Raw genomic sequence first — 26,815 nt, 5'->3', positions numbered from 1 at the left:
TTGCCTTGCTGTAAAAATTAGACTGTACGACTGCTCCTTGTAAGAGTAGAACTATAAATGTTCCTTTATTTTTAATAATGCGAAGATAAGTGGTATTGTGGTGTTCTTTCCAGTTTATACACACAATACTAAAATGATTACTGTGTACTCAATGACCTCAATGAATGATTGAGTAATTCCAGACACTGAACATATGTGAGTTTTCTCATCACTTATATACAATGTAATGTTGAAGGTTTTCAACGACCTTAGTGAAGCACACGTCATTGTGTGAGGAAAAACCACAAATATTTTAATGGACTCCGGGGTGAATGGAAAGTTAAAATAATAAAATGGCACCTCTATTGATTCTGCCTACTTATTAAAATTCTCAGAGGAGAACTCTAAAATTTGAGTCCCTCCTAAACCGGCTCATTTTCCACATGCAACTGTGGTGGAGTTTATTCCTCCAGGAATGATGTAATGGGGCCTTGTGTATAACAAGATCGGCTTTGGAATGTTGTGGTTTTAAACTCTGTAGACACCAGATCCTAACTTTTGACGAGGGAGCATCTGAAAGCATGGAAATCAGCATAAAAGGCTGTCGGGGTCCATTAAAATAATGGGCAAATTGGCCAAAGCAGACAGAAAATGTCCCATTCTATAAACTCAATGGGCACATTGAATGATAATTGGACTGGAGTTGGTTGGACACGGATCCATTACACCTCCAGGAAATGAACACCAAGCCAACACAATTACTTGTGCTTGGCTTCTTGAATATCCACACCAAATTATTTTCATTCTTGAAAAGAATATGCTTTATTTCAAATAGAAACAGGGGAAACATGTGATAGCATGAAACTATGCATGATTTTTTACATGCTGTCCCAACTCACAACAACGTTCTGATTAGAATCTGCACATGGAATACAAAAAAAAAATATGATATTGCCACCAAGAATGTTTCAAACTGAAATATTTTAGATGAAATAACCATAGAAAAAAAAGGTAACCAGAGGATGGACGATATGTGCCTCGATCATGTGACTTCCCTCACCCATGTGACCTCATGTGACCCCATATGACTTGTGAAGGGAATACTGTGTGGGTTCTAAGGATTAAGGATGCGTATTAGAAAAATGCCTACTTGGTTAGCGTGTCAGTATCACAGTGGGGGATCTGGGTTCAAATCCAGGTCTGTCCACCTGTGTGGAGTTCGCATGTACTCTTGCCTGCGTGGGTTTCCTCCGGGTACTTCGGTTTCCTCCCACATTCCATGCATGGTAGGCTGATTGGACACTCTGAATTGCCCCTAGGATTGGGTGTGAGTGTGCATGGTTGTTTGTCTCCTTTTGCCCTATGATTGGCTGGCCATCAATTCAGGGTGTCCCCCGCCTCTGGCCTGAGGTCACCTGGGATAGGTTTCAGCACCCCCTGCGGCCCTAATGAGGATAACGCGGTTCAGGAAATTAATCAATGAATGAATGAATGTATATTTAGTGAACATTTAATTTGTTGTTCATTTTCTCACTTTCTCTTTCAAAGAGAGACACACTGACACCTAGTGTCAGAACAGAGAGGTACATATACTGGCGACCAGTCTAGGGTGCAGTCTGACTTTCGCCCGAAGCCAGCTGAGTTTGGCTCCAGCGGGGATTAACCAATTCGAAGACGGGCGGTATGAAAGATGAATGAATGAATGAATGGATGGATGAATGGATCAAATGAATGAAATGATTTATACAAGTATACACTTAATCATTTGTCTTCTGTAATATTTTTGTTTTTTTATATATATTTTTTGCCTTCGTTTTTCAAATTAATTATTTTTTGAGTTTGTTTTTTAATGAACTTTTTTCGACATAATTCAGTATTTTAGTTTTTCTGTTTTTATTTTTGCGCCGCAGTGGTCACATGACCACGACTTTTGCTCATGACTTCCTGTATTGAATTCTGCCCCTTGCTGGGTATCCTGCAGTTACATTCGTGTGGCTGAAGGAAGAAAATAGACGCAAAGCTTCCTAATTTTGCCTCTGTGGCATTACATTGAAATTACAACGAAAATGGAAGGCTAGCTAGATAGCTAAATGACCCGTTTGTCTTGTTGGCAGAAGCGAACTATATTATATTACTGTACATCGTCGACGTTTACATTAGCAGCAAGTGGTGGTGATACTGGAGGTGTTATCTCAACGTTTTTTCTGCGATAATGTCAAAATACACCAGTTTTCCGGACCCAATGGATGATCACAACCCTTTCCAGGTGAGTGATATCTTGTGAAAAATGCCAAATAGCACATAAATAACATGAAAATCTGGCACTCAATGTGAGATGCGATTAAATAGCTGGCGTGTTGTCGCTCATGTGACACCTCCATGTGGGGTTTTCTTTCTGGACTGTGTTCCTCCTTAAGCTTTGCCAACTTCTACACTGTATTAGCTGTTAGCACTAAACACACGGACGTGAAAATTACTCTTTTTATTAGTATATTACATGAATAATAAATCATTGTTGTTCACAGGACCCAGCAGTAACCCAACACAGCAGCAACAGTGGTTATGCCACATTGGACTTGTACAACCCATTTGAGGGCACGGCTGAGGTATGACAATTCAAATTGACAGTTGTTGTTGTTGTTGTTTTAATGAATTTAGGGGACCATCATAGCTAGCCTTTCCTAATTTGTTTCAATTGTCAAAAGCTGAGTTCCGCTACAAAAGTTATACGGTTACATCTTAATGAGTTAGAATTTTGTAGAAATTGAATCAATGACAGAGGTGCCAACTACTCCGTAATTTCTAGACTCTAGAAATTACGGAGTAATTCCGGGTAAACTCTAGAATCTAGAGTTTACCCGGAAATGCAACTTAAACTTCGAGACTCTGGTCAACTTCCCTAAACTCCGGAAATCCCCCAAAATGCCACTTTAATTTTTTTATTAGGCAAACATTTCCATATATATGCTTATATTTGAAATATGACCATATATATATGTTTATGTTTGAAATATGACCATATATATATATATATGCTTATATTTGAAATATGACCATATACATGCTTATATTTGCAATATGACCATATATATACGCTTATACTTAAAATATGAACATATACGTACATTCTTATATTTTAAATATGACCATATATAAATGCTTTTACTTGAACTATGGCCATATATATGCTTATATTTGAAATATGACCATATATATGCTTATATTTGAAATATGAGCATATATATGCTTATTTCAAATATAAGCATATATATGCTTGCTTCCATTATCACCCATCAACTGTGTCTTTGGGTAGGGCGGTGGTGTACACATTACATGTCACACAAGTAAGATGATAAAAACTACAAGTACATTAAGCAAATGGCACCCATGGAGAAAATATGACTAAAACCTGTTGCATTCTTGTCTCATTTCAGCATAGGAAAACTAGGAAGAATCTCATTATGTTAGTCATCACTAACACTTTTATCTTATCAGTGCAAAAAAATATTTTTGTTATTGTCATCATTAATGAAAACAAAACTTTCTTCTTTAAGGCTCCTTGCAGCTATTTTTTAGCCCATGTTGTTGTTATATAGTTTGCTTTATGTAAGTAAGCATTTTTTGTTTTTACAAGTTCAGCAATGTATTATTTATCCTACCATGTTGTTCAAGGCATCTTTTATGTGACCTTTGATATCACGAGATTTATTTCTCAAGCTTCAAAGGGATTAGAAAGTTAAAAGATTGGCCTAAAGGGAAGTGTACTTTCTGTCATTTTGTATTTTAGCCACCACCCCCTTATGAAGCCACCTCTCCCTCTGCTCCACCTGTGTCAGCCAAGACCCCACCCAGCCGGACAACACCCACAGAACCCCGCAACTATGGCTCTTATAACACTCATAATTCCCAGGTAGATTATAAACACTGCACTCCCTGTGCAACATATGAAAACCTCATTAAAAATATTACGCTCATATATCTATTTCGTTGGTTCCGACAGACTATGGTCAATGCAACCACAACAGAATTAATGAAAAAGCAAGAGGAGCTTGAGAGAAAAGCTCGAGATCTGGAGAAGAGAGAACGGGAGCTGCAGTCTCACAGCTTGGGGCCCGGAGCCTGTAAGATGGGGAGGGGTTACTTTTATAAAGAATGAGATTAAATTATTTATGTTTCAGTGTTATAATGCAGTACAACAAAATAATTGCAGCTGAAATAAGTGTAAAATTTGATTTATCTGTCCTTTTTGTCACTGAATATAGATTTGAGACATTTATTCTATTAAGCCTATGTGAAAGTCTTTTAAAATCTGATACCTGCTACCTCTCCTTTGGAAAATAAGTGCTGTTTTTAATTTTATTTTGATTTCAGCCCGTCAGAATAACTGGCCTCCTCTTCCATCATTCTGTCCTGTTGGCCCCTGCTTTTACCAAGACATCAATGTTGAGATAAGCCAGCGCTTCCAACGCACGGTTACCATTATGTACTACTTTTGGTTGTGTAAGTTTCTGATCATTTTCCAACAATTGAAGGTGGATGCCATTTTCTGTCATCCACCACTCTTAGAAAAACTAGAACTGTAAGAAATGAATAGGGAACCGCTTGCCTTTTTGTTGCATTTTTTGCTTACTCTGCCTTTTTTTGTTGTTTGTGTCAATGTGCAGTTGGCACTGGAACTCTGCTCTTCAACCTTGTCTCCTCACTGGCAATGTTCTGCATCGACACTTCGGTGGGTGTCGGTCTTGGTCTCGCCATCCTCTGGGCGCTTCTTTTCACACCATGTTCCTTTGTCTGCTGGTATCGGCCTGCTTACAAAGCCTTCAGGTGCGTACTTTGATTTTAAGGGGATGAATGGCCCCTTTAACTTAATTTTCAGACAAGATACAGTATAACCAAACTGGACTATTCAATTATTAATCTCATCTCTTATTTTCTAAACCGACTGATCCTCATTAGGGTCGCGGGGGGTGCTGGAGCCTATCCCAGCTGACTCGGGACCAGAGGCAGGGGACACGGTGGACAATTTATAGTTTACAATCAGCCTATCATGCATCTCTTTGGAATGTGGGAGGAAACCGGACTACCCGGAGGAAACCCAAGCAGGCATGGGGAGAACAAGCAAAGTCCACACAGATGGACCTGACCTGGATTTGAACCCAGGCCACTCGTATGCTTGTATCTCAAAATTTGTTTCGTATCTCAAGGCCAGCATTTGCTCTGAATTTTACTCGTATCTCAAATTTCTCGCATCTGTAGGCACTCGTATGTCAAGGCATTACTCTATATGTATATAATAACACATAATTTTAAAGCATATTAATACTTGAGGGCACCCTGGTGGGGCGAGTGGTTAGCGCCTTGGCCTCACAGGTCTGGGGTCCTGGACCCAGTTCCGTAACTGTGAGGCTGACACGCTAACCACTCAGCCACCGGGCCGCCCAGACTGTTAATTGAGATATAAATCTAATTGTAATTTGAGTGATATTCATACTCCTAATTTTTAACTATCTTCATTCCTTCTAGGAGTGACAGCTCCTTCAACTTCTTTATCTTCTTCTTTGTATTCTTTGCCCAAGTGGTTGTTTACGTCATAATGACAATTGGCATCCCTGGATGGGGTTTCAGGTAATGACTGCAGACAGTGTATTTGATGACTGTCTTCAATTAAAAATGTAAATGTTTATTCCTTGTGCTATTCATATTATCTTGTTGAATCTTCTCGTTCTCTTTCAGTGGATGGATTGTGAGCTTAACTGCTCTTAAACAAAGTGTTGCTGTTGGCGTGATCACGATGTTGAACGCCATATTATTTACTGCCCAAGCCACCATTGGAGTGGTCATGCTGAAGAAGGTAAGAATTGAAGAATATATGTACAGCATGTTTTTTTGCAACTCTTGCCATTATGAGCTCAGAGTTGGCCTGAAATTTCTGAGATTGATTCAACTCACTAACATAAGAAACATTTCATAAGCCCTTACATCGTTTTAAATATATTTTGATTTGAACATTGCTTTAAGAATTTGTCTTGAGAAAGGGCATTCGAGTTTCCATTTATTACTCCTCCTAGCTTTAGTTTCAAAATGGCAATTGACCAACTTAAGCAAGTGTTCGGTTCTTTTTTTTTTGTGTCTTGAATTGCAAGCAGTAATTTCATCTGTGTGCTAAACAGTGGCATCAAACTTAAAACATGTGCCATGGAATTTCGCAAATAGTTTAAAGAATATTAATGCTCTTTTCCTGGTACACTCTTATTTCTCGTTGACCTCCGCAACATCTCAGCTGGGTTACTGTGAATTTCATCCGGAATTTAACATGCTTACTAAAATTACGGAGTGTTTACTTGCTCAGTGTCAGTGTGCTGCAATGCTTTCAGTTGCTCAAGTTGGTCAATATACATATTTTTATTTTTTTTATATGCAAAAAAATGACAATAAAAGCATTTAATTCAATTGGCTGTCTCACAAAGACCAATATCCTAATTCAAGATTCTCTCTTACATACCTGTCCACCTCAGCTAAATGCTCCCCTTATTAATGATTGCAATTTCCCTTATTAAGCGATTAAAAACCGTACAAATGCAATGAGGCACATATTTTCACACAAACGCAAACAAGTTCCAAGCATAATAACAATTATTATTTATTATTATTATAACAACTTTTCTCATTTCAAATAGGAGGGCGAAATTGAAAACGTTAATATTTTTCACTCTGATGGACCGCGGACCGGTGGTTGGAGACCACTTCTGTAAGGCACACTGGATTAAAAAGGGCTCCAATGAACAATTTTATTTTCATACATGAGTCACACCATGTTATAAGGCGCATTTGAATTTCTCATTCATATTTTATCTTTTAACATTTTAACTATTGTATGATGAATGTCATTCTTGAGTACTTGGAGCAGTAAAATACAGTTATGGTCACTAAGTGGGTATCGGTCCAAATACATCCAGAAAGTGCACTGGATTAAAAGGAGTAGTGTCAATTTGGGGTATCATGGCAGAATTTTCCAACACACTATAGACCAAAAATATGTTACAATAATGATCATAAATGGAATTAACTAGTAAATCATCACTTTATTAAAAACTAACCCAAATTACATCAATGGATTTGGCTTCTATGGGGAATTAGACAATGTTTTTATTGACTGTTGCAGTTGATGCACCAATGCATGATTGTAAGACTGTTCAATTGGAGACTCCCATGAAGCTCTCTCCATACTACTGTAATAGGACTCTGCATGTTACTTAATTTGGAACAAGAAATAAATAACAAAGTAGGTTGTTGCTGTCCCAGAAAATGTAGCCGAATAACATATCGTCTTTCCTTGTTCAGGTCCATGCTCTTTACAGACAGACTGATGCCAGTTTTCAAAAAGCCCAGGCCGAGTTTGCCACTGGAGTCATGTCTAATCAGGCTGTTCGCCAAGCTGCCACCAACGCTGCTGCTAACGTTGCTGCCAACACTGCCCAAGGAGCTTTCAACACACCCGCTTAATTAAGAGGGCCTCAGTAATAAGTTTGAGAGGAAGAGATCTCCTTCAATCTGATAAGTTTCATTTTCCCATTGGTTATTACATTTCAGTGGGTGGGTAACCTAAGTCTGTGTAAATTACCCTGAGAAAACAAAACAACTTGTGCATGAGACCATGGTTATGTAATGTGTGTATAAATAGTTTTTTGACGTGATTAATAAAAACTCAACATTTATAAGGCTTTATTTATACAAAGAGCAGTTGTTACATCAAAAAGGTGTGTGAAGGTTTCTGTAAATACAGGAAAAAAGATTTTAGAAAGTATGCCAAATATAGTATCTGCTTACATTTTTACAAACATGGATGTGAAAATTAGGTTAGGATATGGACCAAATACATTTTTTTTGCAAAAAAAAAATAACTCCAAAAGAGAATGCCTTTTCATGTTGTTGCCATAATCTCGCATACTCTTAAGTATTGAATTTGTTATTTGTGTATTGCTGTTCTGTTGGTGAATCCTGAAGTTATGGCACATTTTAGTTTTAATACAAATATATGGACATTTAAAAGAAATATCTCAAGTCTACTGTAGTCATTGAATTGTAATAGATTACTAATTCAAACTACTACATTTTTTTACTCTGTTGCATATTATATGCAATGTATCGTTTTTTCTGCTAAAATGGGATAGCATTTTTTTTTATTCTTAAGGGCCAAATAATTTGTTGTCAGTTTAGATTTACTATATATTTTAACTATGGGAAGAATAAACCAAAGAAATATATATAATTAACTCAGCTGTGACCTGTCCATGTACCAGCAAATAAAACAACCCCAACAAAGAATTTTCCTTCAGCAGAAAAATACGACAGGATAAGCTCAACTTTCAGAGTAGAATATGGCTATATCCCTAAGTAATATTTCAATTGTATGAGGTCATTATTGATGATTTTTTTATGTGTCGCAGCTGTAGCTGCAGTAGCCATAAAATAGTTTTTGAGGGTTGAAACTTTCATACCTATAGGCATTTGTAAGTAAAGGTATGAGTGGAAATGCTTTTCCATTAAAATAATCTGTGGAATCACGATGTGTACACGTAAAATGTCAGTTGTATTCCCGAGCAAACTGAGAAAGAAGCGGAATGAGGGGCATTGGGCTTGATTGCAGAGGAGCGCATGCGCGTTGACCATTTATCAGCAGGAGCCTTTGGAAGAGCAGCAATGCATGATGGGATTAATTATTATACCTTGAAGAAAGAAAATATCGGTTATTTGATGTAATGACTGAAATAATACATTGTACTAGTTCTCGTTAGAATTACCTAATGAATGGGTGTTTATGATTGTTTTATTGCGATTTTGCCAAACCGTGACTGAAGATGTTAAGCACGCGATACAAGTTGGTACTGCATCGCTGTACAACTCATACTTACCTGGCAAGGGAGATACCATGATCAAGCAGGTGGTTCACCCAGGGTGAGGCTCAGCCATTGCACTTCGGCTGTGCTGACCCCTGCGAATTCCCCAAATGTGGGAATCTCGATTGCATAATTTCTGGTAGTGGGGGACTGCGTTCGCGCTCTCCCCTGATTAAATGTGAAAATGTATCTAAATGTAAGGATATCTAACGTGGACAAATCAAATGTCCCTCCTAGCATTAAATGCTATGACCGTCTCCCTTCCTATGTTTGTTTTATGGGGTACTATATTTCTGAAATGATCACTTAATGAGCTCAAAGCACACGATCAAAAGCATTGAGATTAATTAGAATTGTAATACTATTTTCTTCCAAATCGTTTATTTTCATTCCCCCGAGAATTCTGGCTTTCAATGCTTGTGTATTTGGTTATTTTACCTTTGAGGTGATTTTTCATTCCAGGCCAGTCATAATTTATACTTTTTTGAATGAAATATCTTTGAATTAAACGATACTACCTGAATTGTGAGTTGATCAATTTTGTGTCATAGTAGTGGAAAGTTGTCATTGTTCAAGTCCAGGAAACATGAAGTAATACGTTAAGTTAAGGTTGTTGATTTGTTGTCCTTTTTTCCAAATGTTGCTCAAATCAATGGCTTTTCCCTGCAAAATATATTGGTTGCACATTTGAGAACCTCGGGTGCCTGTGTAAATAGATTAAGGTTATTGCTACTTTCCTATTGGGCCATTGTGAGTCACATGACCACAATGGCAGCACATTTTCGAAGCATTTTGTCCCATTTAACAACAAAAAAGCAAGTCAGTTTTCCCTGTTATCAAACAGACTGTGCGTAGTTTTAGCTTGTCGTATAAAGTGTGCTTTTGTCGTCATGTGATCTGTGTAACCATTACTATAGCTCGTAGTGGCTGGAAAGACGATGTCCTCTCTGTCCCCATATGACTTATCGCTTCTCGGCCTTTTGGCTAAGATCAAGTGTAGTATCTGTTCTTATCAGTTTAATATCTGATACGTCCCCTATCCGGGGACCATATATTAAATTGATTTTTGGAACTGGGAGATGGAATAGGGGCTTGCTCCGTCCACTCCACGCATCGACCTGGTATTGCAGTACCTCCAGGAACGGTGCACCCCCTAACAATGTTAAAATGCAAGACTATTCTTCACTTTGCTTCACTTAAGCCCCACTTGTATTCTCTTACGCTTTGTTAAAAATTCCACTTAAGACCGAAGATCGCCCGAAGGATTTCTCTGTAATAATCCAATCTCTGATTGTTTAAAATACTTGTCGGCATTTGGATTTAGTACTAATTTCACAACATCCCCAATAAATCCAATGTATTTGCACCCACATGATCATTTTACACCAGATCAACGCTGCTGCAATGCCCTGATGGCCAAAAACAGTAGCTGCAACGTGATTGGCTGCTCAAAGGACTGCCTGATACAGTAGCTGCAACGTGATTGGCAGCATAATACAGCTGCCCCAACGTGATTAGCTGCTCAAAGGACTGGAGTCGCCCACTAGTTAGTAATGAGTTAGCCTGTGTGTTAAAGTGCTATTGCGGATATAGAGATAGCTCGTTCTGTCCAGAAGACTACAGTACACTCTTGTTTCTCTTCAGATCGCATAAATCTTTCGCCTTTTACTAAAGATTTCCGTGGGGAGGAACAACAAGAGTTTTATCCAATTTTTTGATGCTCTGCGCAAGCGGAGCTTCCCATATTTGTTAATAATTTCAAAACTGACCAAACGTTTTTACTCAAAAGGGCATGTCACCCAACTAAAATTGACAACTTTAGAACAAAATTACTATCAACACAGGGAAATCTCCCACTGATCTCAACTCCTTTCAGCACCAAAATCTGTGTGAGAGCATGGGGTGTGCTTATTAATGAAACTATCAACATGCGTGTCAGGTCTATCAAGAAAAGAAGTTCTTTTCTGTCGCCATCAAAGCTAATGCTGACAGTCGAGTTGTATTTCTGGCATAAAGTTTGATTCTGTTTCAGACTGAAAATGTCCGTTTCACATAAGCAGTGGACACGGGGATGGTCACTGTCAAACCCTGTACAGCCACCCCATGCTCTCAGAATTTGGTGCTGAAGGAAGTTCTCCCACTGATCTCAACTTCCTTCAGCACCAAAATCTGAGTGAGAGCATGGGGTGGCTGTACAGGGTTTGGCGACAGAAAAGAACTTCTTGATAGACCTGACACGCATGTTGATGGTTTCATTAATAAGCACACCCCATGCTCTCACACAGATTTTGGTGCTGAAAGGAGTTGAGATCAGTGGGAGATTTCCCTGTGTTGATAGTAATTTTGTTCTAAAGTTGTCAATTTTAGTTGGGTGACATGCCCTTTTGAGTAAAAACGTTTGGTCAGTTTTGAATTTATTAACAAATATGGGAAGCTCCGCTTGCGCAGAGCATCAAAAAATTGAATAAAACTCTTGTTGTTCCTCCCCACGGAAATCTTTAGTAAAAGGCGAAAGATTTATGCGATCTGAAGAGAAACAAGAGTGTACTGTAGTCTTCTGGACAGAACGAGCTATCTCTATATCCGCAATAGCACTTTAACACACAGGCTAACTCATTACTAACTAGTGGGCGACTCCAGTCCTTTGAGCAGCTAATCACGTTGGGGCAGCTGTATTATGCTGCCAATCACGTTGCAGCTACTGTATCAGGCAGTCCTTTGAGCAGCCAATCACGTTGCAGCTACTGTTTTTGGCCATCAGGGCATTGCAGCAGCGTTGATCTGGTGTAAAATGATCATGTGGGTGCAAATACATTGGATTTATTGGGGATGTTGTGAAATTAGTACTAAATCCAAATGCCGACAAGTATTTTAAACAATCAGAGATTGGATTATTACAGAGAAATCCATCGGGCGATCTTCGGTCTTAAGTGGAATTTTTAACAAAGCGTAAGAGAATACAAGTGGGGCTTAAGTGAAGCAAAGTGAAGAATGGTCTTGCATTTTAACATTGTTAGGGGGTGCACCGTTCCTGGAGGTACTGCAATACCAGGTCGATGCGTGGAGTGGACGGAGCAAGCCCCTATTCCATCTCCCAGTTCCAAAAATCAATTTAATATATGGTCCCCGGATAGGGGACGTATCAGATATTAAACTGATAAGAACAGATACTACACTTGATCTTAGCCAAAAGGCCGAGAAGCGATAAGTCATATGGGGACAGAGAGGACATCGTCTTTCCAGCCACTACGAGCTATAGTAATGGTTACACAGATCACATGACGACAAAAGCACACTTTATACGACAAGCTAAAACTACGCACAGTCTGTTTGATAACAGGGAAAACTGACTTGCTTTTTTGTTGTTAAATGGGACAAAATGCTTCGAAAATGTGCTGCCATTGTGGTCATGTGACTCACAATGGCCCAATAGGAAAGTAGCAATAACCTTAATCTATTTACACAGGCACCCGAGGTTCTCAAATGTGCAACCAATATATTTTGCAGGGAAAAGCCATTGATTTGAGCAACATTTGGAAAAAAGGACAACAAATCAACAACCTTAACTTAACGTATTACTTCATGTTTCCTGGACTTGAACAATGACAACTTTCCACTACTATGACACAAAATTGATCAACTCACAATTCAGGTAGTATCGTTTAATTCAAAGATATTTCATTCAAAAAAGTATAAATTATGACTGGCCTGGAATGAAAAATCACCTCAAAGGTAAAATAACCAAATACACAAGCATTGAAAGCCAGAATTCTCGGGGGAATGAAAATAAACGATTTGGAAGAAAATAGTATTACAATTCTAATTAATCTCAATGCTTTTGATCGTGTGCTTTGAGCTCATTAAGTGATCATTTCAGAAATATAGTACCCCATAAAACAAACATAGGAAGGGAGACGGTCATAGCATTTAATGCTAGGAGGGACATTTGATTTGTCCACGTTAGATATCCTTACATTTAGATACATTTTCACATTTAATCAGGGGAGAGCGCGAACGCAGTCCCCCACTATCAGAAATTATGCAATCGAGATTCCCACATTTGGGGAATTCGCAGGGGTCAGCACAGCCGAAGTGCAATGGCTGAGCCTCACCCTGGGTGAACCACCTGCTTGATCATGGTATCTCCCTTGCCAGGTAAGTATGAGTTGTACAGCGATGCAGTACCAACTTGTATCGCGTGCTTAACATCTTCAGTCACGGTTTGGCAAAATCGCAATAAAACAATCATAAACACCCATTCATTAGGTAATTCTAACGAGAACTAGTACAATGTATTATTTCAGTCATTACATCAAATAACCGATATTTTCTTTCTTTAATATATCTTTAAGATATGTCATATATACATATGGTGTGCCTATACTCCCTCTATTGTCCATACATTCTTCGGTGCTGAGAGATGAAGTGCTGCCCATTCTTCATCTGTCTTTCGTTTGCGAATTTCAGCGTAAATTTAGACATCTTTATGAACTTTTTGAAAAAATATCCCAAAAAAAATCTGTGATGTGGCGAAGCTGCAAAAATTGAAGCCACAAAGTGAAGAAGGATCACAGTAAATTCCATTCTTTTATCTTTAGTGCCACCTAATGGGTTTGAGGCGCACTGCATCCTCAGTAAGGACCTGTCAACTTCACATGAATCTTTGTGCTTTATCTACATGAAGGGGTTTAACCCCCAAACAAGAAACACAAAAAGAGTCATTTTTTGTGGGAATCCACAAGGTGCCCATAGCTACATAAAATATATTATTTGGACTAGATAGCCATAGATTATGTGACGTCAACTGTCACGATGTTTAGTGTTCTGACTTATAAGGATATGCACATGTCAGGGGGTGGGTGCCTCAGCTGGAACATGGCGGAGGCCGCCACAGCTCCACTGAACCACCGGTTCTTCTGTCACTGCTGCAAATGTGAAACACAACCTCAACTCCCGGTAAGTCATTGGACAAAACTTCAGGCGTGTGTATGTGTATTTTTCTTTCTTCTTCTTCAAGATAAACTGAAATATGCGCCATGATTTGTGATTATGGTTTATTTACAAGCAAGTCTAGAAAGTGAACTATTAATTTGGCCTTGTACTAGGTCACACAATCTAACGTTTTCGAGTTATCTTTATGTTGTTGAAACAAAATTCACATTAATTTAGTGTTTCAATTGCATGCCCATATTTAGAAGCCTACTCTGGTGTCCAGTTGTCTCCTCTTGCATATTAGGGGTGGGGGTCTGCTGGTTCTGTTTGTGTGGCATGCAATCTGAAGTACTACACACGCACACACAAAAGCACATGTAACAACCCTCCCTTCCCTTTCGTAAACACATGCAATCATATTTAAAAGTTGCACAATTATTGCATACTTGATTTGAGATGGAGAATGTTTCGGGTAGTGGATGAAATTTGTTAAGGGGGTGCAAAGGGGGTCTTTTGTGAGTCTCTGCTGGAGTGCATTTATTGGGCAACAGAAAATTACTTCATGGCATATTTACGGGCCATGACGAGCTTTCACATTAGGACCACTTGGACAAAGTAATGATATATACAACACAAACTGTCAAAACTGTTTTTTTTTTGTTAAAACATGCCTGTTTTGATTGCCACGGTTGAAAAAGTTTATAGTATTCTCTCGATTATCACAACTTCACTAATCAGGAATTCACTTGTTTGCGATTTTTTTTCTGCTATTCATTTTTAGTTTTTTTAAAGTTCATAAAAATGTGAAAATCCATGCTGGAATTCGTAAGCAGAAGCCACTCCCCCTGCTACTAGGACTAAGCATTGAATGGGAAAAAAGGTAGTTATAATAGGGGTGACACTACTTTGTGATTTTTTGATTATCATGGCGATGTCTGGGCGGCATTAACCGTGATATTCGAGGGATTACTGTATATGTTCTTCACGAAATCATTTATGAAAACTAAAGGTGAACAATCTTTTAATGCTAGGCACTGTTTATCCTATAAATCTATTTTATTCATTTATTTGTGTTGAGATTGCCTTGTAATTTAACTTTCTCCTCCATAAAAATTGTCTAAAAATAAACCTTTCCCTTTTTGATTGTCTGGTACATATTATATTATTGGTACATACATATTTATTATCTGGTACATATTATATTATTAAGCATTAAACTATGAATTGTGTGATTAGTTCTGCTTACAGATCAATGCTAAATTATTTATCACATGATTTGATATTAAAATTTTGCATAATTGTATAAAGATGGATGAATGTAAGAAAGCTGTAAATATGTACAATGTTAATATATTTTTAGGAGTAAAAGCAATGTGTATATCTAACTTTAAGTCATGACCAAGAGAGCAAATTTTTAAAAATGAGTAAAGAAATATTACATATTAAAATGTATTGTTTGAAGGGTGTCCCAGTTTTGGAATGACCCTGAAAGAAATCCTCTATCCACAATTACAAACACTGTTATTAAATCAAAATGTTAAACAGGTTTTTTTTTCCCCTGCAAGGAGTAGATTGTTGAAGAAAGATACATTACTTGCAATGATTATTTCATTGTTCTTCCCAATTAAGTTAAATTCATTCATTCAGTTTCTGATTTGCAGAAATATGAGGCTGATGCGCTAAAGTCAAATTGAAAGAGAAGAAAATAATATAATACAAAAACAAAGTATAGTCGAGTGGTAAATCAACAAAAAAGGGAAACTGGCCTTCTCATGATTTATAACAAGACTTAGGTCAATTATGTTTATGTGTTAACTCGACATTAGAATCTTTTGAGTGACTGTAACCATGACATTTGTTCTTCCGGCAAAGTCAAATGGAACTTTCCTACAAGAAATGAAAAGCATCAACATCGTTATTTTTGAAATTAAAGGCAATTCTCAGACTCCATGCAAATATATCCCATGGGAGCTTTTAGCAGAAATAGGGATGAGATCAGCTTGTTTTAGTGGGATGCTTTGTAAAGTCTTATGATCTCCCGGCATTGCCATGACATCATTCAGCATCATTGCTTGCTCAATGATCTCATCTGTAATTTTGATATGAAAATAATCCCTGTGATCAAAAAGCAGGCCAAGGCAAGTAATGTCGCAAGCCAGATCAACTGATTATTCTTAATGGTCTACATGTCTTTATTTTTTTGCCAGCAGATTAGACTCAACACTCACTAAAGAGCATAGGCCTTATTTATATGTGGATAAGGATTAATATTTGGTAATTTTCTATGTTCTTTTCTTTTGAAGGATTTTGTCTGCCCCAGGTGCAAGTCCGACTTTATTGAGGACGTCGCCAATGACTGCACGTATGGGAGTTTGGATAAATAAATTTAAAAAAAAATAATAATAAAATAAAAATAAAAATAAAAAAAATAAAAATAAAAAAAAAAATATATATATATATATATATATATATATATATATACAATTATTTATATACAATTATATATATATATATATATATATATATATATATATATATATATATATATATATATATATATATATATATATATATATATATATATATATATATATATATATATATATATATATATATATATATATATATATATATATATATATATATATATATAATTGTATATAAATAAAATTACAAGTCCTTTGTGTCCCATTGTCCAGACTCTTGGAGAACAGCACATCAGAGACCAATGATGATTCAAACTCATTGTTCTCAGAAGTAATTCCTTTGTTAATTACAGTTTAATATGAGCACTCATTTTTTTTACTAGGCTTACTGTTTCTCCTTTATCTTCTTCAAGTTATGGCAGCTGTTGTTTATGGAGCGCTCTGCTCTACTGTCACACCCTCCAACGTCAGAGTGGGACCAGGAAGATGGCGAGATGTTACTCAGTGGTCACAGTCATCTTCCGCTAGTATCACCAGGCAACGCTGAGGTCAGAGAGCTGCAGTTTCTCTGCCCACCTGGAGAGGAGAGGCCATCCCGACCTGAACAAAGGCCTGAAGTGGAAGGGTGCGTAAGATGGTCTACAAAATCATCCGCAGAAGGCACGACATTAATAGTTGCATTTTTCATTTATTGCTACTGTCTATTGTAATTTAAGTACTACCAGTACAATATCTGGTTTTAAAAAGTCCCTACACAGGCATTATTTTGGGTCTCTGTTAGTGTTGCAACATGTTTATTTGAATCGTCTTGGAATGGTGTTGCTCAAAAGTTTGTTTACACAGTAAATCAAGTTGACTTTATTTGCCTTTAGACAGCTGCAAATGTTGTAATTTCATTTGTTCAACCACCCCAAAAATATAGGGAAAATCATTTTTACCCTTTTTTTTGGTCTTCTCAAGGATTTTGCAGCACTTCTTGGCCGACTTGTTTACCACTAATGGAAACCCCGGCACTTCACCAGTTGCACTGTAAACCACCTCCACATTGAATTCATTTTGTTTCAACTCATTTTATTTACTTCTATTTTCATGTCACAAGTTTTTTTCCTCTTCCTCTCTTAGATCAAGCATGCTGCAGTTGTACTCAAACCCAGCAGATTATGCATGGGGGCAGGGAGGTCTGGATACAGCCATTACAGAGGTGAGATTTAGGTTTTTTTCCCCTCTACACTTGTGTCAAACTACAAAATATATGGACTATATCTGTATCACAAAACAACCACCAATACTTCAAATACATTTTCCGCAAAGCAGTTTTCCTATTGGTATCATTTTCTTTCTGTGTTTTATTTACAAATGTTCAAGATCCACACTTCAAATAATTGACCAAGATAAATACTGTGTTCCCTCGGTCATCGCGGTTAATGGGGACCGGGACCACCCGCGATAAGTGAATTTCCGCGAAGTCGGGATTCCCCTTCAAAAATGCTTAATTTGAATTTAATTAATTTTTTTACCCCCTGTATACAGTACACTATATAGAATACGGGTAGAGAGAGAGTAAAATTCATGTTATAACAAAAAAAAACCTGTAAAATATGTTGTCTCAATGTAATATTTGTATATTTTTTTTCAATTTCCCCAAAAAATCCGCGAAGCTCTGAGTCCGCGGTGGCTGAACCGCGAAGTAGCGAGGGAACACTGTAAAACAAGACATTTCCCGAATACGGGATGAAATAAATAAATAAAATAAAGATTAGATTAAATAATAAATAATAATGCTATGTAAACAATTTACTATTTGAACAAAATAATAAATATGAATAGCCATAAATTCAACAATCAATCCCATAAAAAAGGTCACCAACTCCGCTCCTCAAAAGCCCCATGATTGTGATCACTAATTAAGTCCAAATGCAACTAAAATGTCAAACTTGTTCTGTCATGTCAGTTGTTAGGACAATTGGAGAACACAGGTCCACCTCCTGCTGAAAAGAACATGATCTCATCTTTGCCGACAGTTTACATCTCTGAAGAGCAAACAGGTGGGACTCTCATTATGGTATTAAGTATTTGTAACTGATCTACTTGATAATACTTAATCATATTTTCTTTTATTGAATTGAATTTAAATTGAATGTTTTTATCATCATTACACAAATATAATGAGATTTAAAGATTTTACCGCAAAGTGCACAAATAACAATAGAATAAAATAAATAAAAATAAATAAGAAATGTATAAATAAGGAGTCCAAGTGAGGTCAGCAGAGTGAAGTGGGTTTATTCCGTCTGAAGTCCAGGATGAGATCCATTGTTTTTTTTTACACTTTTATTAAATTCATCCTCTAGCAATTGGTGTGTTGTTAAGGTTCCACTATACCAGGGGTGTCAAACATATGGCCCGCGGGCCGAATCCGGCCCGTCTGGTGGTTTGGTACGGCCCGAGTAAGAAAGCTGCATTGTATAAAAAAAAAAAAAGAATTTTCTTTAAAATTTGTAGTTCGTGTATTATCCGCTAGTGTTTTAGTACGTGCAGAACACATGAATTGACATTTATTTATGTTCTTATGTTATTCTCTTGTTCATAATATATTGTTCATAATGTAAAAGGAAAATTCTGTTAATAAACATTTTGATAATTTACTCATTCTTTGCACTAATTATTAGTATTAGTGACTAATACAAAGGAAAAAAGTGGGCTTATTGTTAGTTCTATATCATTTTGCAATGAGTTTACTGGTCCGGCCCGCTTGATCTCAAATTAAGCTGTATTCGGCCCGCAGACCAAAGGGAGTTTGACACCCCTGCACTACACGGTTTTCTTTCCTGTCATTCAAAAATGTCTTTCAACATTGTGTCATTTACTGCGTTATCTTTTTCTATCACTCAGTGTTACATTACTTCTTCCTCTCTTCCTTATTATCTTCCCATCTAGCATATACAGAAAACCCATGAATGATGCAGTTTCACTTCTTCACTCAAGTTGATGTTTATTTTTCTACTTCAATGGCAGTTTTACTAAGTCACCTTAACAAGGGCACCTGGGAGAGCTTTAAAACAATATTTACTGCATACTGACTTTGAAAAATGTAAAAAATCACTTTTATTGGCAGTTTTTTTCAAACAATGCTTATAGTGGCCACAAACCATGATATTTAAAAGTGCAACTCAACTGTTAAGCGGACGAACATAAGAAAAAGTGTATATTATTTTTCCATGCAAGATACAAACCAATTTATTGACTATAAAGAAACAGTTTATAATTTGTAAAACGATCTTTCCATTGGATAAGAAAGTCCCAACAAAACTCAGACCCACATGGAATGACGAACAAATGATTAAACATCTCCAACTAACTTTAAGAAATGAATATAAATGTTATGACTGCTGTTTTTAAATTGTCTTGCTTATTGTTTTCCTCTTGTAAACAAAGCTTTATCTGTCTGTTTCTTTCACAGGCTGCAGATTGGAGTGTACAATTTGTAGGGAGGAGTATTCGTCAGGGGAATCTGTCCGGAAGCTACCCTGCCTCCATTACTTCCACAGTGAATGTATAGTACCGTGGCTGGAACTTGTAAGTATGACAACTACTGCATACTACTGTCGTTGGTCTCATGGGTGCAGGGAGTTTTAATAGATGCAATGGTGTACAGCGTTCCCCCGCTACTTCGCGCTTCAGCTATCGCGGACTCAAAGCTTCGCGGATTATTTTCAGGATTTAATTTTTTTTTAATTTAAAGATATTAAGTTAAAATTATAAATTACATCATTTTACAAGAGGTGGAAACAAAATATTCAATAAGAATTTTAGTAATTGCATCAAAAAAAGGCCAAAGAAATGGTCAATAACATGGTGAGAGTTCAGGAATCGCATTGATGATGTCATGGCTGTTTACAGGCACATCTTCACCGCCCAAAAAAAACAATGTTCACAACTTCTTACGTGCAAAAAACTGCAGAAGATCCTCCATCCGGACTACTATGATGTTTTTGCTTGGTGGTGCTTTTGTGCACGTGCTACACATTTCTTTAAGCATTTTTGAAGGGGCACCCCTACTTCGCGGAAATGCACTTATCGCGGTCCCCATTAACCGCGATAACCGCGGGAACACTGTATACCACCATGCATTGCAGTTTAAAGTAGTGTCAACAGTTCAGTCAAAATTTCACTTTGGAGGTACATAATCAATTATTTGGGGGAAGAAAAACATGGTGGGACTGTTAAAGTATTTCTTGGAAATTTGTAACCCACTCATTTAACAGCCTTTTTTTCAGGGCAGTTAATGAAAAATATGGTCTAATGTTTTGAACTCACAACATTTTTATCTCATTTTCTGAACCGCTCTATCCTCATTAGGGTCACGGTGGGTGCTGGAGCCTATCCCAGCTAAACTTCGGGTCAGAGGCATGGGGGACACCCTGAATTGGTGGCCAACCAATCGCAGGGCACAAAGAGACAAACAACCATTCACTCTCACATTCATACCTAGGGGAAATTTAGAGTGTCCAATCAGCCTCCCATGCATGTCTTTGGAATGTGGGAGGAAACCAGAATACCCGGAGAAAACCCACTCAGGCCCAGGGAGAACATGCTAACTCCACACAGGTGGATCGACCTGGTTTTGAACCCAGGTCTCCCACTGTGAGGCCGACATGCTAACCACTCCGGGCCGCCCCAACATTTTTGTTTGAGACATAAATAAATCCTGAATAAATTGTTGTTGATGTCGCATTCAGCAGATCATCAAAATGACTTTAAAGAAACTTTAATAAAAATTCATCAATGTTGATAAATGTCTTGTTTTATAAATAAGTTATTTTTTAGATTAATATTATTTTAATGTATTTAACTCATCAAGTGCCAGACTACACTGTTGACTATGCTGTAGTATATCAATAGTGTCTACAATTTTACAATTTGTATCTAGTTGCACAGTTAGGTTGTTTTGTGGCATATTTTTCGATGACAAAGTTACAAACTATTGCCATATTTTGTCGATGTTTAAAATAAGGCAACCTGGTACATAAGTGGTTAGAGCAATACCTTTGCTCTCGTTATTTTCTGATTTGACTGTATAGTCCATGGTAATTGGTAAATATGTAAGTATGGTCTGTGAACATTTTATGTTTTGCAAGATAACGTAGTATTTGTACCTCCCGTGTACTGCAATGAATCTTAGAACACAGAGATAATCAAATTTCATCTGTGCAGTTACAACATTCTTAAACTTTCAATTAATACTAAATTAACATATCTAATTAAGCTTTCCAGGCTTACAATGCTGTCTGTTTTTTTTTTTTTTTCAATTCCAGCATGATACCTGCCCAGTGTGCCGAAAAAGCCTTGATGGTGTTGACAACAGTATTCTCCTGCATGCATCACAATCCCCACAGGGTCGCTCCATAAGTACAGAGCAACAGGAGAGTCAGGCTATTTGAGATACATATAGAAATTCTTCTACCAAAATTGTCATCACTTTCAGCATGAACTGTCACTTCATTTGCACATTTTATTAGAAAATCCCAGTTTTTCTTCTCGGCACTAAATCACTTAAGAGTAAGCTTTAAAAACCACAACACTACAACACTCTTTGCTGACTTCTTTAATTGCTGATTCAGATGTCCTACTTTTGTCATCACCACGCTGCCATTTGGCAGAATTCCCAAGGACTAAAACTTTAAAAATGAAGACTGTAGTAAAGACAATGACCTAATTTCTCAATTTGATCAGTATCACACGCTGCTGTTTTTAAAGCTGTTATAAAAGTTTCTGACTGTGATTCTTTTTTTCATTCCTTATTTTCTGTCTCGTTCCATGATCTTCAACACAAAAACAAACTTTTCGCAGGGTTTCAATGACTTATACCTCTGGGACATTGGTATAGGGATTACAGTGTTCCCTCGCTACTTCGCGGTTCAACTATCGCGGACTCAGAGCTTCACAGATTTTTTTGGAAAAAGAAAAAAAATATATTACATTGAAACAATATATTTTAGTTTTTTTTGTTATAACATGAATTTCACTCTCTCTACCCGTATTATATATGGTGTACTGTATACAGGGGGGTAATTAAAAAAAACATTAAAAAAACAAAAAAAATGAGGAGGGGGGGGGGGGATTTTGGAAGCATTTTTGAAGGGGTATCCCTACTTTGCGGAAATTCACTTATCGCGGGTGGTCCCGGTCCCCATTAACTGCGATAAGCGAGGGAACACTATTGTTTTCCACTTCTTTTCTCATTGTTTTTGAAATGGCTGCCAGACCCCCAGTTAAAATGGATTTGACGTTTATTATTGACCATGCCAGGCAATACATATTTTTTTCTCACGCAACTCCAACTGTGCCAGAAGATTACATCTCAAATGTTGATGCAAAAAGTAAAAACTACAACTACAATAACGATATTACATAATATACTGCCCTTATATGTTATATGACGATAACTTTGTAATAAAACATGTAAGATGACATTGGATAAATAGGCTATTACTCAGCTTTTACCCTAATAATGATCCGCAAGTAGGCCAGCAAATATACATCTATATCTGTTTAATATTTTTAGTTAACATTCACTTTGTCGGTGTAATGCAGGGGTTTCAAACTCATGTTGATTTCATCCAGAGGCTGTCATGTCCTCCAATTAGGCTGCCAAAATTAACCAATGAATGAATTGACAGCTTTTGCAATTGTTCTGATTGATAGATTATTTTTGGACATTAAAATTAGTACAAATCTTCTCTTTGAATCAGAAAAGAGGGCAAATAATGTTTCAACTTTTTGTTTTTACTTAAAAAAGAAATAATAGTAGTTTTTAAAAATCAGTTTATCTACAGTAAAAAAATACAGAGGAAATAGGACACATTTTAGATATAATATTTAGATATATTTATTTTTTAAATCGGATTAAAAGAACTGAATCAAAAGCCCTAAAAATTCAGTAATAGATCAAAAACAGATTTTTAAAAATGCTTTTTATTCAAAAACAACACAAAGAAAAAAAAAACAATTAAGGATATAAAAAATTGCAATTGTTGATTTAAAAGAGGAGGAAAAACAAGAAATATTCCCTATTTATTTATAATCTTCCTTTGGATTTGATTATAAAACAAAGTCAGCACGCACGATTTACTTTCTCAGCCCACACAAAATGCTGTGGCGGGCCAGATTTGGCCCCCGGGTCGCCACTTTGACACCATGCGTAAGCCTCACAGCTCTGGGGTCCTGGGTTAAAATCCTGGTCACGGCCACCTGTGTGGAGATTGCATGTTCTCCCCTAGCCTGAGTGAGTTTTCTCCGGGTACTCCGGTTTCCTCCCACATTCCAGAAATATGCATGATAGGCTGAATGGACACTTTAAATTGGCCCTAGGTATGAGTGTGGGTGTGAATGGTTTTTGTCTCCTTTTGCCCTGCAATTGGCTTGCGTTAGGGTGCCCTCACCTCTGGCCAGAGTCAGCTGGGATAGGTTCCAGCACCCCCTGCAACCCTAATGAGGATAAAGCTGAAAGTGAGATGAGATATGTTTAAACAAAAGAATTCTGTGTATGACAATAGAACAATATGTAGGAACAAACACTTGCACTCCGTGTAAGAGTGAGAACTCCAAACACTATAAAATATGGAACTGAGGCTAGATCTGATGCAATGGAGAACCTGAAATAAGATATTGTTTTGCTCATACTGTCGACTGTATTTGGAGTAATGAATTATTCAAATAGACGCCTACTTCATTAATCGACTACTAGTCTGCGCTCCACTTTGAATGGAACATGTCCAACACAATTACTAATGGATTAGGCAGGGATATACCTGACGTTGTGTTGACAAGCTCTTCATTTGACAGCTGACAGACGAATCCAGCGCTATGGAAACGCGGTTATGAGATAACTGTCTGGTTTTCTTTTCTTTTTTATTATTTTTATTTTTTTCTATGAAACGTAGACTTTGTTCTCCCTGCAAGCGAACAAGTGACATTTGCTCCCTTCAATTCTTCTCCTCCACTCACTCGCCCCCGCCCGTCTTCCCCTCCCTCCCCGAGCAGAGAAGCCCGTGGTCGGCTGACACTGTAGCGACACGGGCTGAGTAGACATGGAGGCCCGACAAACGACAGAGGCCCGTGCTGACAAATCCAGGCCCAGCTAACAGAACGTTGGAGTTAATTTTTAGGAATATTTTTAGAAGAAACACCGACTATCACTCGTTGTGAAGAAGAAGGATTTACCACTAAAGAAGACGGAATTAAGGGGGAGATCCATTTCGGGGCTCTATGTTGATTCAACATAGCCGCCATTTTGTTGACACTGTTTTTTTTAAACAACCTACACGGTAGTGCATATTCTATTTTATACTACGGCATTGTTATTGTAAAATGTTTACGCGAGGTTTTGTGGGATTCGGATACAATGATTGCATTCCTAGCTAGGCGGTATTACGTTTTTGTGGTTTGGCGGACTCGCTAGTGCATCGTTAGCCGTCGTAGCTGAGAAGTAGTAACACGAGTGCATGTGAGAATGTGACGGATATGTAAGATTATGCACATCACTTGTCCCGCCTGCACTGTCATCGTGCTAATCCCCTTGTTCAAATACACGTGAAACAAACGCCGTATGTGCATTCTTCATCTAGAAAAGGTTAAAAACACTATTGGAATTTGCGAATCACTACAAGCCCGCGAACCTAATAAATAGAACATTTGGTGGATGAAAATAGCACAGATCGTCCTTAAAAATAAAAAAAAATCATAAGTGCACATACATAAAACTATTCTTGCTATATGAACCATTTGTTAAATTGTATCTGGTTTGAGGTACATTGCAGGTACTACTTTATTATTACGATTATATCACAATGCGTTGGGTAGCGCTATATTTAGCGCTACTACAGCGACGACGCCATCCTTTATGAATGTCCCCGTTCTTATAATTAATACTGTAGAAATAGATCTAGAAAAAAAACATTCGAGGATTTATTGCGCTCCGTGTATTGTTTTGTGCGCTTTCACCACGTTCCAGGTTAATATTTTGCATCCTTCTTGTGCCGCCACGAACCTTACACGATAATAGTTTATCATAAACAGCATTTCTTCTGTCAGCAGTGGTGCTTGCACTATATGCTTTGATTGGTTTTATATTTATACAAACACCTTTTTGAGCGTACATTTTTTTCTCGTATTTTGCCAATTCAGCACTCGGAGTGATGTGTGGCCACCACGTTGTCACAAACGATGAAGGAAGGACACAGAGCCGAATAATGTGAACACCGTCTGTGAAAAACTATAATAAGGTGAGTGCAAATATGTGGTTATAAACGTAAATAATCTCAAACATGTATTTGTTTACTTTAGCTTGAAGCAAGTTTAGATTGACCAAAACAAAGTCATAAATACAGAGCTAATGTCCTAGACTGAATCGCTTTATTGTTTGGTTTTTACATCCATCTTTGTCACACATGCATGCACTGTTACCATGGTGGAATGAACTTCCGATCGCTCATGTAGGGGATGTTTGAAATGTGTGGACTCAACTGACACCTGTCTTCCTTCATGCTGCTTCCCCTCACCCTGAAAAACCCCCCACTCCTCCTAGTTTGGTTTGGGATCAGGTTAGATTGAGGTTAGCCCATAGGTTAGCCCAAGAGATAAGACCGGAATTGTGGGTAAATGTAGAGTTCAGGGAAAGGTTAGAGGAAACACATCAACACGAACAGTCCAATTGAAAACATTTTTTTTGGTCATGTTTTCTCATCCACTATATTATCTTAATGCTTGCAATTGTCAATAATAGACATGCAATTCTTTTAAACTGAGTGGACTGGATGTGAATGCATGTGTATCATTTTGACTGCGAGAGGCTGGTAGTGATAACTCGCTCCCAGCCAAAATGTATTAAACGGGTAGAGGCGTCAATCACAGTTAATAGTTCAAAAGAGTCTGATCAAATTGATAACAATAATCTCTCGACTATCGCTTCTTCACTCACCCGAATTCACCATTTCACATTTTTTTTCTCGCTATTAATTATAAAAAAAGTTATTTCTAAATTCATAAAAATTTGAAAATCCACGCTGAAACTTGTAAGTGGAAGCCACTCTTGCTACTAGGATTCAGCACTGAAGAAAAAAAAAAATATTATAAGGGTGACCCTACTTTGCAATTTTCCGATTATCTGAGTATGTCTGGTCTACATTAACCGCGATACTTGAGAGATTGCTGTATATTTTGAATTTTTTTGTTTGATCCGATTATACTAGTATGCCTTTATTCCCATATAGCAGAAGTCACTGAACGGCTCCAGCTAGAGAGGCTGTGGGAGTGGGCTAAATTACATGTGTCAGTTGTCAAAGGGAAATCAGCAGTTATGAACAATGCGTGCAAAAGTATGATGGAAGGGAAACTGGTGGAAAGAGAAGGGAGGACACATTAGAAATTGTTTACTTCAGTTTGGCCTGCTGTGCCATTTTTCCTGTTTTTAGCTTGAAGGGGAAAGTACTTTGTCAGATTATAATCAAATAGTTCTGCATGGTTGTTGCAGACAGGTGCGTGCCTTGGAATATGTTTCCAGCAGAAATTGTGTCATTTAAA

The 26,815-nt window shown here is 37.5% G+C and overlaps 3 protein-coding genes and 6 non-coding genes across 13 annotated transcripts in view; 6 read left to right on the top strand and 3 right to left on the bottom strand.

Moving 5' to 3' along the window:
• The first annotated feature begins 1,908 nt into the window (after positions 1 to 1,908).
• Positions 1,909 to 9,082, top strand: scamp3 (secretory carrier membrane protein 3). 2 transcript variants are annotated; one of them, XM_077743811.1, is made up of 10 exons: positions 1,909 to 2,245; positions 2,505 to 2,585; positions 3,767 to 3,889; positions 3,980 to 4,100; positions 4,351 to 4,479; positions 4,644 to 4,803; positions 5,503 to 5,604; positions 5,713 to 5,830; positions 6,657 to 6,727; positions 7,321 to 9,082. In XM_077743811.1, the coding sequence occupies exons 1-10, from the start codon at positions 2,192 to 2,194 to the stop codon at positions 7,484 to 7,486; spliced, it is 1,125 nt and encodes a 374-aa protein (XP_077599937.1). In that variant the 5' UTR covers positions 1,909 to 2,191; the 3' UTR covers positions 7,487 to 9,082. The 2 variants fall into 2 exon arrangements, with proteins under 2 accessions (XP_077599937.1, XP_077599938.1); XM_077743812.1 differs by lacking the exon at positions 6,657 to 6,727 and having other exon boundaries at positions 1,910 to 2,245.
• LOC144215288 (U1 spliceosomal RNA) lies at positions 8,884 to 9,047 on the top strand. The gene has a single exon (XR_013330385.1). It is a non-coding gene; the product is annotated as a U1 spliceosomal RNA (small nuclear RNA).
• A 758-nt stretch (positions 9,083 to 9,840) lies between the features above and the next one.
• On the top strand, positions 9,841 to 10,031 carry LOC144215299 (U2 spliceosomal RNA). The gene has a single exon (XR_013330396.1). It is a non-coding gene; the product is annotated as a U2 spliceosomal RNA (small nuclear RNA).
• Positions 10,032 to 10,500: 469 nt separating this feature from the next.
• LOC144215289 (U5 spliceosomal RNA) lies at positions 10,501 to 10,614 on the top strand. The gene has a single exon (XR_013330386.1). It is a non-coding gene; the product is annotated as a U5 spliceosomal RNA (small nuclear RNA).
• Positions 10,615 to 11,308: 694 nt separating this feature from the next.
• LOC144215300 (U5 spliceosomal RNA) lies at positions 11,309 to 11,422 on the bottom strand. The gene has a single exon (XR_013330397.1). It is a non-coding gene; the product is annotated as a U5 spliceosomal RNA (small nuclear RNA).
• A 469-nt stretch (positions 11,423 to 11,891) lies between these two features.
• Positions 11,892 to 12,082, bottom strand: LOC144215298 (U2 spliceosomal RNA). Its single transcript, XR_013330395.1, has one exon. It is a non-coding gene; the product is annotated as a U2 spliceosomal RNA (small nuclear RNA).
• A 793-nt stretch (positions 12,083 to 12,875) lies between these two features.
• LOC144215297 (U1 spliceosomal RNA) lies at positions 12,876 to 13,039 on the bottom strand. Its single transcript, XR_013330394.1, has one exon. It is a non-coding gene; the product is annotated as a U1 spliceosomal RNA (small nuclear RNA).
• On the top strand, positions 13,009 to 22,005 carry LOC144214913 (E3 ubiquitin-protein ligase RNF115-like). Of its 2 annotated transcripts, XM_077743648.1 has the most exons (9): positions 13,021 to 13,832; positions 16,112 to 16,170; positions 16,508 to 16,565; positions 16,648 to 16,859; positions 17,195 to 17,263; positions 17,357 to 17,435; positions 18,186 to 18,279; positions 19,695 to 19,810; positions 21,550 to 22,005. In XM_077743648.1, the coding sequence occupies exons 1-9, from the start codon at positions 13,689 to 13,691 to the stop codon at positions 21,673 to 21,675; spliced, it is 957 nt and encodes a 318-aa protein (XP_077599774.1). In that variant the 5' UTR covers positions 13,021 to 13,688; the 3' UTR covers positions 21,676 to 22,005. The 2 variants fall into 2 exon arrangements, with proteins under 2 accessions (XP_077599775.1, XP_077599774.1); XM_077743649.1 differs by lacking the exon at positions 17,195 to 17,263 and having other exon boundaries at positions 13,009 to 13,832.
• A 2,127-nt stretch (positions 22,006 to 24,132) lies between these two features.
• Positions 24,133 to 26,815, top strand: part of ash1l (ash1 (absent, small, or homeotic)-like (Drosophila)) — a 32,138-nt gene continuing 29,455 nt past the window's right edge. For 2 of the 3 annotated variants that reach the window (XM_077743359.1, XM_077743358.1), the window contains exons 1-2: positions 24,133 to 24,561; positions 25,421 to 25,518. The gene's annotated coding sequence lies outside the window, so the exon portion shown is untranslated. The remainder of the gene's footprint in view (positions 24,562 to 25,420; positions 25,519 to 26,815) is intronic. The other variant, XM_077743360.1, reaches the window with a different exon arrangement.

Source organism: Stigmatopora nigra, chromosome 21 (genome assembly GCF_051989575.1).
Source record: "Stigmatopora nigra isolate UIUO_SnigA chromosome 21, RoL_Snig_1.1, whole genome shotgun sequence".
Classification (NCBI taxonomy): Eukaryota; Metazoa; Chordata; class Actinopteri; order Syngnathiformes; family Syngnathidae; genus Stigmatopora; species Stigmatopora nigra.
The sequence above is the reverse complement of the archived record's forward strand: the minus strand, read 5'-3'. Positions and strand labels throughout refer to the sequence as shown.